General features: G+C 36.5%; 1 protein-coding gene across 1 annotated transcript in view; it reads left to right on the top strand.

The window, feature by feature from the left end:
* LOC138328868 (uncharacterized) overlaps positions 1-15,539 on the top strand; it is a 124,746-nt gene that overhangs the window by 79,880 nt on the left and 29,327 nt on the right. Inside the window, exons 19-21 of the mRNA XM_069275583.1 lie at positions 7,321-7,383; positions 12,113-12,145; positions 13,175-13,294. Coding sequence (XP_069131684.1) covers positions 7,321-7,383; positions 12,113-12,145; positions 13,175-13,294 — 216 coding nt within the window. The remainder of the gene's footprint in view (positions 1-7,320; positions 7,384-12,112; positions 12,146-13,174; positions 13,295-15,539) is intronic.

Genomic DNA, 15,539 nt, shown 5'->3' on the forward strand with positions numbered 1-15,539 from the left:
CAGAGTCCCTTCAGATTTATGGTGGTATCATTGACCTTCACCTTTCAAGTCTAACGTCAGATCTTTGTAGAGTTTGATCTATGACCTACTTATCAGAGTTCTATCTTAAGTTTAAACGTTGTATGTTATCCTTTTACACCAGAAAAAAATGTTTTTAAATCAGTTGTAACTTGTAAAATTTAAGGAATAGTTTTAAAACAAAAAAGTTTCATTTAGGCATACAGTCAATAAAGATGTTCAATCAATGAAGTAAAAGATACAGGAATATCATTAGGATATACAGCAAATATCAGTTAATATTTTAATTATACCTTATAATTGCAGCAATGCAAAAATATAAATGGGGTTTTCGTCTTTTTTTACAATAATGGATTATTTTCATGAAGTTATAAAGACTGAACAAACATTCATCAATCATCTATTTTTCAAGGTCATTAAGTCAGTGTTGAAGGTGAAGGTCGCACCATCCATAAATGATTTTCACCCTGCATCACTTTAAGACTGGTTTGAAATTTGAAGACTTTATTTTAAAGTCACTATTACAGCACTTCATGATAAAACTACTTGACAATTTCACCACTGCCATATTGAAGGGTGGGTTAGGAATATAGGTGGTTAACTGCTAGGAGGACTCTCTGTACACAGCTCACGGCCAACCCCTACGTGTCTTCTCTATGTGTGCAGTTTTCTTTGTTCATGTTGGAAACAGTGTGATGTGTGAAAAGGTTCATGTAATTTATAACTTTTAAAACTTTTTATTTTTGTTGAGGATATCATGGCTAATATTTCATAAAAGATATTGTTATAACTTGATGATTTTGAAGTTGATCCTTTTTGAGTTTTGAATCTGACATTGGCCTGCCAACTTTGGTTCAAGAATCCTAATTAATCTCCATTAATTATTTTTTTATCTCTGAGTGTGTCAATCCATTTAACTTTGGTGTAATTTGAGACCAATTCTATGGTATAATTTTAATTCAAATTCAATAAAACACTTGTACCATTGAGACATTGACTTTCTTGATTAACTTTTTTTTTTTTTTGTAAACTTTAAGAAATCTTTCAAACCTTATTTTAACACCAGATATGTACTTTTGATTCAATTAAGAATGATATTAAATATAAGAAAATGAACATAATGATTTCAATCTTGAAAGGAGATTCTAATTAATCCCACCATGCTACATTTTCACTGGTTATGTATCATTACATAAACCAGTCTTTTAAACGTGAAGAAATCGTTAGAAAAAAATCAATCTGTTGCTTACTACCATCAGGAGTTAGTTAAAAAGGATATTAATAGCAATAACTTCAGATTTCCTTTACTAATTAATTTTTATTTATCTAAGGAATGCAATCGGTAGTGGAAGGTGTTATTTGTAATTATCAAAGAAGGGGGAGGGGGGGGGTCAAAATTTAGTATGCCTTTAATAGGATGATTAACTCAAAAGGATGAATAAAAATAATCATATGTCAATCAACTATCAAAAAAAGATACATTTAAGGATTCAAAATAATTTTGAACGTTTTTGAATGATTAGTTGAAATTTTAGAGTTAATTTGTTTTTGAATGATTGTAATTTGCTTTGTTAATTGCATGAGAGTTGCTTTGTCGTTGGTTAGACAGGGTTTAAATATATTATTACATTGCTATTTTTCTCCCCTTTACAAGAATCTGATGGTAAGTAGATAGGTGTCTGTTTTGTCCTATATCCTGTGTGACTACCATCTTACAGGCATGAAGTCAACACTGCATGAGTGACGTAGTAATGCTGTATTGTCAAAAATCAAATATTAGTAACAATATTTCAAAATCTAGTAACAACTAGGAAAACCTGTGCAGATAAGTAGTTGTTAATTGTACAAATAGATTTGACTGACTATTGAATTTGTATGTAAGGGTGAAGGTCATTGACTAATGTATATGTTAGGATGAAGGTCATTGACTAATGTATATATATGTTAAGATGAAGGTCATTGACTAATGTATATGTTAGGATGAAGGTCATTGACTAATGTATATGTTAGGATGAAGGTCATTGACTAATGTATATATATGTTAAGATGAAGGTCATTGTCTAATGTATATATATGTTAGGGTGAAGGTGACTGAGGTACAAGTTAGGGTCGAAGGTCTTTTACTGTTGTTCCACTGATTGGGGTACAAGTTAGGGTGAAGGTCACTGACTGATTTACATGTTAAGGTGAAGGTCACTGACTGAGGCACAAGTAAGGGTCACTGACTGGGGTACCTTGTTAGGTTGAAGTTTACTGACAGACTTAAGTCAATGGTGTATAGGGACACAGTTTTACTAGTAATGTAGCATACTTAGTTTGGTGCTGTTATATTGTCATGTCAACATTTTGTTTGGTTTTGAGGTTATTATATTATTCCTAATAAATATAGATGTTAAAAAGACTTCATTTTTGGAAGATTTATCAACCTTGAAAAAGTATTTGTAAGGAAAATGATACAAAAATATATATCACACATATTCCTGTTTACTTCAGCATATATAGGGCAGTTGTGTATAATTTGTTTTATTTATTTTGAAGCAGGTACATAAATTTCATATCTACTACATTGAAAACCTCATAGAAAATCCTATATATGTAGTTAATACAAAGACCTGTATTCTAGATTCCAGTCCTTGCTGTATATATTAGGTAGCTTGCATGTCAGTAGATGTACATGGACCAGCATGTGTCAATGTAAATGTTCATCATGTCAGTAGATGTACATGGACCAGTATGTGTCAATGTAAATGTACATCATGTCAGTAGATGTACATGGACCAGCATGTGTCAATGTAAATGTACATCATGTCAGTAGATGTACATGGACCAGCATGTGTCAATGTAATGTCATCATGTGTCAGTCATGTAGCAGTGTCAATGTAAATGTACATCATGTCAGTAGATGTACATGGACCAGCATGTGTCAATGTAAATGTACATCATGTCAGTAGATGTACATGGACCAGCATGTGTCAATGTAAATGTACATCATGTCAGTAGATGTACATGGACCAGCATGTGTCCATGTAAATGTACATCATGTCAGTAGATGTACATGGACCAGCATGTGTCAATGTAAATGTACATCATGTCAGTAGATGTACATGGACCAGCATGTGTCCATGTAAATGTACATCATGTCAGTAGATGTACATGGACCAGCATGTGTCCATGTAAATGTTCATCATGTCAGTAGATGTACATGGACCAGCATGTGTCAATGTAAATGTTCATCATGTCAGTAGATGTACATGGACCAGCATGTGTCAATGTAAATGTACATCATGTCAGTAGATGTACATGGACCAGCATGTGTCAATGTAAATGTACATCATGTCAGTAGATGTACATGGACCAGCATGTGTCAATGTAAATGTTCATCATGTCAGTAGATGTACATGGACCAGCATGTGTCAATGTAAATGTACATCATGTCAGTAGATGTACATGGACGAGCATGTGTCCATGTAAATGTACATCATGTCAGTAGATGTACATGGACCAGCATGGGACCAGCATGTGTCAATGTAAATGTTCATCATGTCAGTAGATGTACATGGACCAGCATGTGTCAATGTAAATGTACATCATGTCAGTAGATGTACATGGACCAGCATGTGTCCATGTAAATGTACATCATGTCAGTAGATGTACATGGACCAGCATGTGTCAATGTAAATGTACATCATGTCAGTAGATGTACATGGACCAGCATGTGTCAATGTAAATGTACATCATGTCAGTAGATGTACATGGACCAGCATGTGTCAATGTAAATGTACATCATGTCAGTAGATGTACATGGACCAGCATGTGTCAATGTAAATGTACATCATGTCAGTAGATGTACATGGACCAGCATGTGTCAATGTAAATGTACATCATGTCAGTAGATGTACATGGACCAGCATGTGTCAATGTAAATGTACATCATGTCAGTAGATGTACATGGACCAGCATGTGTCAATGGTACATCATGTCAGTAGATGTACATGGACCAGCATGTGTCAATGTAAATGTACATCATGTCAGTAGATGTACATGGACCAGCATGTGTCAATGTAAATGTACATCATGTCAGTAGATGTACATGGACCAGCATGTGTCAATGTAAATGTACATCATGTCAGTAGATGTACATGGACCAGCATGTGTCAATGTAAATGTACATCATGTCAGTAGATGTACATGGACCAGCATGTGTCAATGTAAATGTACATCATGTCAGTAGATGTACATGGACCAGCATGTGTCAATGTAAATGTACATCATGTCAGTAGATGTACATGGACCAGCATGTGTCAATGTAAATGTTCATCATGTCAGTAGATGTACATGGACCAGCATGTGTCAATGTAAATGTACATCATGTCAGTAGATGTACATGGACCAGCATGTGTCAATGTAAATGTACACATGTGTCAATGTAAATGTCATCATGTAGATGTACATGGACCAGCATGTGTCAATGTAAATGTACATCATGTCAGTATGATGTATGCATGGACCAGCATGTGTCAATGTAAATGTACATCATGTCAGTAGATGTACATGGACCAGCATGTGTCAATGTAAATGTACATCATGTCAGTAGATGTACATGGACCAGCATGTGTCCATGTAAATGTACATCATGTCAGTAGATGTACATGGACCAGCATGTGTCAATGTAAATGTCATCATGTCGTAGATGTACATGGACCAGCATGTGTCATGTAAATGTACATCATGTCAGTAGATGTACATGGACCAGCATGTGTCATGTAAATGTTCATCATGTCAGTAGATGTACATGGACCAGCATGTGTCATGTAAATGTCATCATGTCAATGTACATGACAGCATGTGTCCATGTAAATGTACATCATGTCAGTAGATGTACATGGACCAGCATGTGTCAATGTAAATGTACATCATGTCAGTAGATGTACATGGACCAGCATGTGTCAATGTAAATGTACATCATGTCAGTAGATGTACATGGACCAGCATGTGTCAATGTAAATGTACATCATGTCAGTAGATGTACATGGACCAGCATGTGTCAATGTAAATGTACATCATGTCAGTAGATGTACATGGACCAGCATGTGTAAGTAATGTCAGTAGATGTACATGGACCGCATGTGTCAATGTAAATGTCATCATGTCCGTAGATGTACATGGACCAGCATGTGTCAATGTAAATGTACATCATGTCAGTAGATGTACATGGACCAGCATGTGTCAATGTAAATGTTCATCATGTCAGTAGATGTACATGGACCAGCATGTGTCAATGTAAATGTTCATCATGTCAGTAGATGTACATGGACCAGCATGTGTCAATGTAAATGTACATCATCATGTCATGGACCAGATGTGTACAATGGACCAGCATGATGTGGACACGCATGTGTCAATGTAAATGTACATCATGTCAGTAGATGTACATGGACCAGCATGTGTCAATGTAAATGTACATCATGTCAGTAGATGTACATGGACCAGCATGTGTCAATGTAAATGTACATCATGTCAGTAGATGTACATGGACCAGCATGTGTCAATGTAAATGTACATCATGTCAGTAGATGTACATGGACAGCAGCATGTGTCAATGTAAATGTACATCATGTCAGTAGATGTACATGGACCAGCATGTGTCAATGTAAATGTACATCATGTCAGTAGATGTACATGGACCAGCATGTGTCAATGTAAATGTTCATGTCATGTCCTATAGATGTACATGGACCAGCATGTGTCAATGTAAATGTACATCATGTCAGTAGATGTACATGGACCAGCATGTGTCAATGTAAATGTTCATCATGTCAGTAGATGTACATGGACCAGCATGTGTCAATGTAAATGTACATCATGTCAATAGATTACATGGATGTTCATCAGTATTAAATGGACAGCATGTGTCTCAATGTAAATGTTCATCATGTCAGTAGATGTACATGGACGAGCATGTGTCAATGTAAATGTACATCATGTCAGTAGATGTACATGGACCAGCATGTGTCAATGTAAATGTCATCATGTCATAGATGTACATGGACCAGCATGTGTCAATGTAAATGTCATCATGTCAGTAGATGTACATGGACGAGCATGTGTCATGTAAATGTCATCATGTCAGTAGATGTACATGGACAGCATGTGTCAATGTAAATGACATCATGTCAGTAGATGTACATGGACAGCATGTGATGTTCCATGTAAATGTACATCATGTCAGTAGATGTACATGGACGAGCATGTGTCATGTAAATGTACATCATGTCATAGATGTACATGGACCAGCATGTGTCCATGTAAGATGTACATCATGTCAGTAGATGTAAACATGGACCAGCATGTGTCCATGTAAATGTACATCATTCATCATGTCCATGTAGATGTACATGATGTACAGACAGCATGTGTCCATGTAAATGTTCATCATGTCCGTAGATGTACATGGACCAGCATGTGTCCATGTAAATGTTCATCATGTCCGTAGATGTACATGGACCAGCATGTGTCCATGTAAATGTACATCATGTCAGTAGATGTACATGGACCAGTCAGATGTACAGGTCATGTGTCAATGTAAATGTTCATCATGTCAGTAGATGTACATGGACCAGCATGTGTCAATGTAAATGTACATCATGTCAGTAGATGTACATGGACCAGCATGTGTCAATGTAAATGTACATCATGTCAGTAGATGTACATGGACCAGCATGTGTCCATGTAAATGTACATCATGTCAGTAGATGTACATGGACCAGCATGTGTCAATGTAAATGTTCATCATGTCAATAGATGTACATGGACCAGCATGTGTCAATGTAAATGTACATCATGTCAGTAGATGTACATGGACCAGCATGTGTCCATGTAAATGTTCATAGCATGGTTATGAAATGATACCTATGTGATAATTACATTTATAATGAATTGTTTGTTATAGAGACTTAAGGTACATCTAGTTTGATTGATAAGATTGATCCAATGTTCTCTTTCCTTATCATCATTTCAGATTTATTGATTTAGGTTTTACATATCAATAATATATGCACCATACCTAGACCTAATCATTTTGTAAATTTTGCTTAGAAAAGTCCTTATTGTTTTTTTATTCAAATTATATAATTATAAGGGTGAATGAACTGAACAGTTCTTAGTTATGATATTTTTTTATGTAAAACTTGCATAAAGTAAAGCAGTTCTTAATTATTGAAAAATAACATAACATAATCTGGAACATGGAGATATTTCCACTGAATATCCTAAATTTATCATTGTTAAATGGCTGTGTTACAGGACCATGTGTGTGACAAGAAAGCAATGAGTGGTCACCAAACAGCTCACGCCAAACAGGACAAGGTACAGTATACACATGTAGGAAGTTACCTCCCTCTACCAATGTACCAGTGGGGTATAATTGTATTATACGGTATACATGTGTAGGAAATTACCTCCCTCTACAAATGTACCAGTGGGGTATAATTGTATTATACAGTATACACTTGTAGGAAATTACCTCCCTTGTAAGATTGGGGTATAATTGTATTATACAGTATACATGTGTAGGAAATTACCTCCCTCTACCAATGTACCAGTGGGGTATAATTGTATTATACAGTATACATGTGTAGAAAATTACCTCCCTCTACCAATGTACCAGTGGGGTATAATTGTATTATACGGTATACACATGTAGGAAATTACCTCCCTCTACCAATGTACCAGTGGGGTATAATTGTATTATACGGTATACACGTGTAGGAAATTACCTCCCTCTACCAATGTACCAGTGGGGTATAATTGTATTATACGGTATACACGTGTAGGAAATTACCTCCCTTTTACCAATGTACCAGTGGGGTATAATTGTATTATACAGTATACATGTGTAGGAAATTACCTCCCTCTACCAATGTACCAGTGGGGTATAATTGTATTATACAGTATACATGTGTAGGAAATTACCTCCCTCCTACCAATGTACCAGTGGGGTATAATTGTATTATACGGTATACACATGTGTAGGAAAGTTACCTCCCTCTACCAATGTACCAGTGGGGTATAATTGTATTATACGGTATACACGTGTAGGAAGTTACCTCCCTCTACCAATGTACCAGTGGGGTATAATTGTATTATACAGTATACACGTGTAGGAATTACCTCCCTCTACCAATGTACCAGTGGGGTATAATTGTATTATACAGTATACACGTGTAGGAAATTACCTCCCCTTGTACCAGTGGGGTATAATTGTATTATACAGTATACATGTGTAGGAAATTACCTCCCTCTACCAATGTACCAGTGGGGTATAATTGTATTATACGGTATACATGTGTAGGAAATTACCTCCCTCTACCAATGTACCAGTGGGGTATAATTGTATTATACGGTATACACATGTAGGAAATTACCTCCCTTGTACCAAGTGGGGTATAATTGTATTATACAGTATACATGTAGGAAATTACCTCCCTCTACCAATGTACCAGTGGGGTATAATTGTATTATACGGTATACACGTGTAGGAAATTACCTCCCTTACCAATGTACCAGTGGTATTAAAATTGGGGTATACACAAGTAGGAAAACCTCCCTTGTAAGTATTATACAGTATACACATGTGTAGGAAATTACCTCCCTCTACCAATGTACCAGTGGGGTATAATTGTATTATACGGTATACACGTGTAGGAAGTTACCTCCCTCTACCAATGTACCAGTGGGGTATAATTGTATTATACGGTATACACGTGTAGGAAATTACCTCCCTCTACCAATGTACCAGTGGGGTATAATTGTATTATACGGTATACACGTGTAGGAAGTTACCTCCCTCTACCAATGTACCAGTGGGGTATAATTGTATTATACGGTATACACGTGTAGGAAGTTACCTCCCCTCTACCAATGTACCAGTGGGGTATAATTGTATTATACAGTATACATGTGTAGGAAATTACCTCCCTCTACCAATGTACCAGTGGGGTATAATTGTATTATACGTATACACGTGTAGGAAATTACCTCCCTCTACCAATGTACCAGTGGGGTATAATTGTATTATACGGTATACACATGTGTAGGAAGTTACCTCCCTCTACCAATGTACCAGTGGGGTATAATTGTATTATACGGTATACACGTGTAGGAAATTACCTCCCTCTACCAATGTACCAGTGGGGTATAATTGTATTATACGGTATACACGTGTAGGAAGTTACCTCCCTCTACCAATGTACCAGTGGGGTATAATTGTATTATACGGTATACACGTGTAGGAAGTTACCTCCCTCTACCAATGTACCAGTGGGGTATATTATTGTATTATACGGTATACACGTGTAGGAAATTACCTCCCTCTACCAATGTACCAGTGGGGTATAATTGTATTATACGGTATACACGTGTAGGAAGTTACCTCCCTCTACCAATGTACCAGTGGGGTATAATTGTATTATACGGTATACACGTGTAGGAAAGTTACCTCCCTCTACCAATGTACCAGTGGGGTATATTGTATTATACAGTATACACATGTAGGAAGCTACCTCCCACTACCAATGTACCAGTGGGGTATAATTAGTACGTAGGAATTACCTCCTATTATTTAACGTATACACGTGTAGGAAATACCTCCCTTACCAATGTACCAGTGGGGTATAATTGTATTATACAGTATACATGTGTAGGAAAATTACCTCCCTCTACCAATGTACCAGTGGGGTATAATTGTATTATACAGTATACACGTGTAGGAAATTACCTCCCTCTACCAATGTACCAGTGGGGTATAATTGTATTATACAGTATACACGTGTAGGAAATTACCTCCCTCTACCAATGTACCAGTGGGGTATAATTGGGTATACACGTGTAGGAAATTACCTCCCTCTACCAATGTACCAGTGGGGTATAATTGTATTATATGGTATACACGTGTAGGAAATTACCTCCCTCTACCAATGTACCAGTGGGGTATAATTGTATTATACGGTATAGACGTGTAGGAAATTACCTCCCTCTACCAATGTACCAGTGGGGTATAATTGTATTATACGGTATAGACGTGTAGGAAATTACCTCCCTCTACCAATGTACCAGTGGGGTATAATTGTATTTATTATACGGTATACACGTGTAGGAAGCTACCTCCCTCTACCAATGTACCAGTGGGGTATAATTGTATTATACGGTATACACGTGTAGGAAGTTACCTCCCTCTACCAATGTACCAGTGGGGTATAATTGTATTATACGGTATACACGTGTAGGAATTACCTCCCTCTACCAATGTACCAGTGGGGTATAATTGTATTATACGTATACACATGTAGGAATTACCTCCCTCTACCAATGTACCAGTGGGGTATAATTGTATTATACGTATACACATGTAGGAAATTACCTCCCTCTACCAATGTACCAGTGGGGTATAATTGTATTATACAGTATACACATGTAGAAAATTACCTCCCTCTACCAATGTACCAGTGGGGTATAATTGTATTATACAGTATACACATGTAGGAAATTACCTCCCTCTACCAATGTACCAGTGGGGTATAATTGTATTATACAGTATACACATGTAGGAAATTACCTCCCTCTACCAATGTACCAGTGGGGTATAATTGTATTATACGGTATACACGTGTAGGAAATTACCTCCCTCTACCAATGTACCAGTGGGGTATAATTGTATTATACAGTATACACATGTAGGAAATTACCTCCCTCTACCAATGTACCAGTGGGGTATAATTGTATTATACGGTATACATGTGTAGGAAATTACCTCCCTCTACCAATGTACCAGTGGGGTATAATTGTATTATACAGTATAGACGTGTAGGAAATTACCTCCCTCTACCAATGTACCAGTGGGGTATAATTGTATTATACGGTATACATGTGTAGGAAATTACCTCCCTCTACCAATGTACCAGTGGGGTATAATTGTATTATACGGTATACACGTGTAGGAAATTACCTCCCTCTACCAATGTACCAGTGGGGTATAATTGTATTATACGGTATACACGTGTAGGAAATTACCTCCCTCTACCAATGTACCAGTGGGGTATAATTGTATTATACGGTATACACGTGTAGGAAATTACCTCCCTCTACCAATGTACCAGTGGGGTATAATTGTATTATACAGTATACACATGTAGGAAATTACCTCCCTCTACCAATGTACCAGTGGGGTATAATTGTATTATACAGTATACACGTGTAGGAAATTACCTCCCTCTACCAATGTACCAGTGGGGTATAATTGTATTATACGGTATACACATGTAGGAAATTACCTCCCTCTACCAATGTACCAGTGGGGTATAATTGTATTATACGGTATAGACGTGTAGGAAATTACCTCCCTTTTACCAATGTACCAGTGGGGTATAATTGTATTATACGGTATACATGTGTAGGAAATTACCTCCCTATACCAATGTACCAGTGGGGTATAATTGTAGATTTTAATAGAACTAATGCCACCTTTAGAAATGTACAAACAGGGGAATTATAGAAATGGAGATAGACTTCCATCTCCTTAAAAGCTCAAACAATGGACTTTAGACAATGTGAATGGCCATTTCTGCAAATGTTTCACAGGGGCAATTTGCAGACAAAATAATAAATAGGAATTCCAATCTTAATCTCTTAGATGTAAAATTATAGACTGGCATGGGAATTGTGATCTCAACGAATATTATACTGATGTGGTCTTATGAATGATGGAAATTTGACTTGAACAAATTTTCAAAATAAAATACAGAAGACTTGTGGATCATGTACAAGGTGTAGACATAAATGTAATAGGCAAGAATGCAGAAAATTCCTCTTGGATATGGAAAACATAGGAATCAGAATACACAACAACTGAATGGACTAAAAAATGTGTGAAAAAAAATAGATGGCTCTGTAAGTCTAATGCTAAGTCACATTACAAATCGTATTCAGTTTGTTTGTTGTCAAAAGTAATGTTCAAAATCTTTATCCTTAGAACACTATATTTAATGTATGAAATGTCAGTAAACCAGTTGAGAGTGACTGAGTTGTCCTCTGTTTTTAGGGAAGCAAACCTGTTGGATTTGATTCCTCCCAGGTAGGGTGTCACTGGTGTCTGGTAAACTCCAGTAGCCTATTGTAGCTTTTCCTCCGCTTGTGTTCACATGCAAAGCTTCCTTGTAGAGTTGCAGTTACTTGTACTAGGGAGTTGGTTGGTGGTTGCCAAGTATTCATCATCATTCAGTTATCTTTAGTTTGAATTCTACAAATTAAAAAAAAAACAGTAGTGGAGTTTTTATGCAAGTCTCATATAATTATAATTTCACTGTGGGTTTTTACAAGGTAAACAGCACATTTTTGTTGAACTTGTACATATTACTTACGTTTTCCTTTCAGCTAACAGGGCCAAAACAAGTTAATATTAGTCTTAAATATTTCTACATTTTACAGATAGTATAAAAATGTGTGAAACCTGACTCAGCGAGATGCTTGTTTTTCAGCCTAGTTACAGACTTGAAGGGTTCGTTGAACGACGGGGCCCTGTCTGGAAATAACTCCCCCAACCCCAACCGTAGGATAGGTAACAGGGTTGGCCGATTATCTGTAGGTGTGGCATTGTCATCTCGTTAGGCTCGTGAAGACTTGCTAGGGTCCATACCTCCATAGTATCTGTTGGCGTAGGCTACCAATTGCTCATCAAACATCATAAAGAAACCATCAGCAGGCTGCCTAAAGCTTGTGATAAAGTCGTGAACTTAATTGGTGTATAGAATGGCACAAATATGTATTGTTTTAAAAGCTTTACTAACAAATTGCTGTTCATATATGTCTCCAACCTTATCAACATTTCTAAAACATCAACTGTCATTATGTTTCCTCTGTAGCTTAAAACTTCCTTGATTTAAAATTGAAATACCAAATTTAGCTAAAAAGCATTATTTGTATAATTCTCAAAAATCTTTCTCATTAAATTTGTACTTTGGCTTATTCTTGACTTTCCTTGTTGATATATTTTGAATGACATAATGTTGGAGGTATATGAACAGTAACCATGTTCTATAGCTGTATATTGGTGGCTGTGTGATATGTATATAACCTATGTAATCTAGCGTATTATTGCCAGCAGACTTCTCAGAGCATGAAGTATACATCTGCTCAAAGACGCCCCAAGTCCTACGAGGAACGTCCTTCTACCACTACCTCAGCCACCCACCAAGACAAACTCGAAGACAAGAATCCTCGCAGGGTAAAGTACAATACAATCTGACCTTGAACTCTGATAACCTTTGACCTCTGTTTTCATTCCATTTGATGTCTTGTAAACTTTTCTTGTTCCATTTCTGTCGTTTGGACTGTTGATGGACTGCCTGTATGACATCAGTCTTTACCAATTTCTATAGGTTGTGTAGGTTCCTGGACACACGGTTCAATATATTTCAAAATGGATGTAAGTTTTGGCAACATTGAATAAAAACTTGTTGAATAAAAACATCAAGGTTGGACACCAAATGCCAAACTTGATGGTCTGTATGGTTATCACCTGAGATAAACATTTGGAGGCAACAATAATTCAACAACTGACCCTTCACATGCCATCATAAGCTAAAGGAAACACTAGTACAGCAGTACAGACTGGTACATTACTTATTTTCCAAATCTCAAGAGAGCAGATCACACTGAATGGCTTTAGAGATAAAGTCAAGTAGAAAGTGTAATTGAAATAAAACACACTTTTAGGGAAAACAGAGTATTTCAATCAACTGATAATTAGACCCAAAAAACTCTTCTTTTTAAGCCTGATCACTGAATATCACTCTCTCACTTTTACAAACTTACAAATGAAAGATTTAATATTCTGTGTGTCCTAGCTCTTGAACTCTCCCTTGCATCACCCCCAGCATGTTGTGTGACTATTACCACATCATCTAGCAGTCACACGATTATTCTATTGCCATATTTAAAATCCAAATTGAAAAAAGATTTTCTCCCCTCCAAAAAAAATGTGTTTCAATTTTTTTAGAATTATTCTTATCTTAGGTACAGATAAGTTAACGGGAACTCACATTTAACACTTGTGTTGGTAACAGAGAAATGTTGATGTTTTTTTATTTGTTGGAAGAAACCTGTTTATTTTGTAAAATATTTGTATGATTGTCCCGTTAGTACTGACATCTTTGTTTTAACAGAAATTTTAAGGGTATAATTTGTAATTCACTAAACAGTATTACTACACAGGAAATGTCGGCTAGCAGTCACTTTCAGGAGCGACCTGCTGAAGGAAATCCTATCAGGGTAAAACCTGTTTACTTGTCCGTGTGGTGTGGACAGGGGTCATTTTTGTCCTTGTGGTGTACTGGACACGGGTTTTCCCTGTCCTTGTGGTGTGGACCCAGGTCAAACATGTCCTAGTGGCGTGGATATGGATCTAATAAACTCTGCTGACTTTTTAACCTGATGAATTATAAAGCTTTTATGCATGATGTTAATATAACATGTAAAACAGGGATGTGTGTGTCGGTAAATGAAACTGCGTTTTCTAACTTGATAACATAGTTTCCATGACCTAGAACTGGCTAGGTGCATAGCTACCCTGGCCAATACTAAATATGTCTGCTTGTTCTCTTCTCAATCCTTTTATATAGATGGTGGAATCTAGTCCTAACCAGGGAAAATCAAACCCTATTTGGGTTTAAGTAGTGGAAAGGGGTTGTCGAACTGTACCAGATGTGATACCGGTAGTTTTAATTTTGGGCTGGAATAGTATAGAACATGTAGATAAATCTGTAGAATTCAGCACCTGGTGAATTGTTGAGTTATAAAGATGATGTATAATACTATGTAATCCTAATCTACTGGGTAGTGACATGACTCTGCCCCATAACAACACTCTATACTCCACAGCAGTGTTCACTGTGTGCATGGTATCTGATTCATGTAACCATTTTTCCATGTGATATGCATTAACATGAGCTTTTTCGAAATCAGTGGTCTCCACACCATAAAAAAAGTATATTTACAAAACCAGTGGTCTCCACGCCATAAAAAAGTATATTTACAAAAATTGCAAAAACAATTTTTATGCCCTTCCATGAAAAAAGGAAATTCTCTAATTATATCAAAATGCCAATACAGAAAAGTCAGAAGTTAACTGTAATTTTGAAAAGTAAAACATTTTTTCAAATATTTGAAATGATATTGATTTTGAAACCGTACACTTCTAAGATATGGGTTGCTGTTCACAGGGTAATGCCTATGGTCAGGAGAATTAACCTCGGCTGAGTATTGATATAAAAATTCTGAAGGTTTTGGACATTTAGGTCATTTCCCTGTGTTTTAACCATTCATCATTCATCATTGCTAACAAGTTGTGTTGTTGCTATTGGTAAGCTAGGGGAGAATTGTTTCTGTTCCCATGATAAACCAATAGAAACCTTTCTTTATAATGAAAGCTAGACGTAAAAGTTTGGATTCAGTCAAATTTTATTATGGTA

This window comes from Argopecten irradians, chromosome 8 (genome assembly GCF_041381155.1).
Source record: "Argopecten irradians isolate NY chromosome 8, Ai_NY, whole genome shotgun sequence".
Classification (NCBI taxonomy): Eukaryota; Metazoa; Mollusca; class Bivalvia; order Pectinida; family Pectinidae; genus Argopecten; species Argopecten irradians.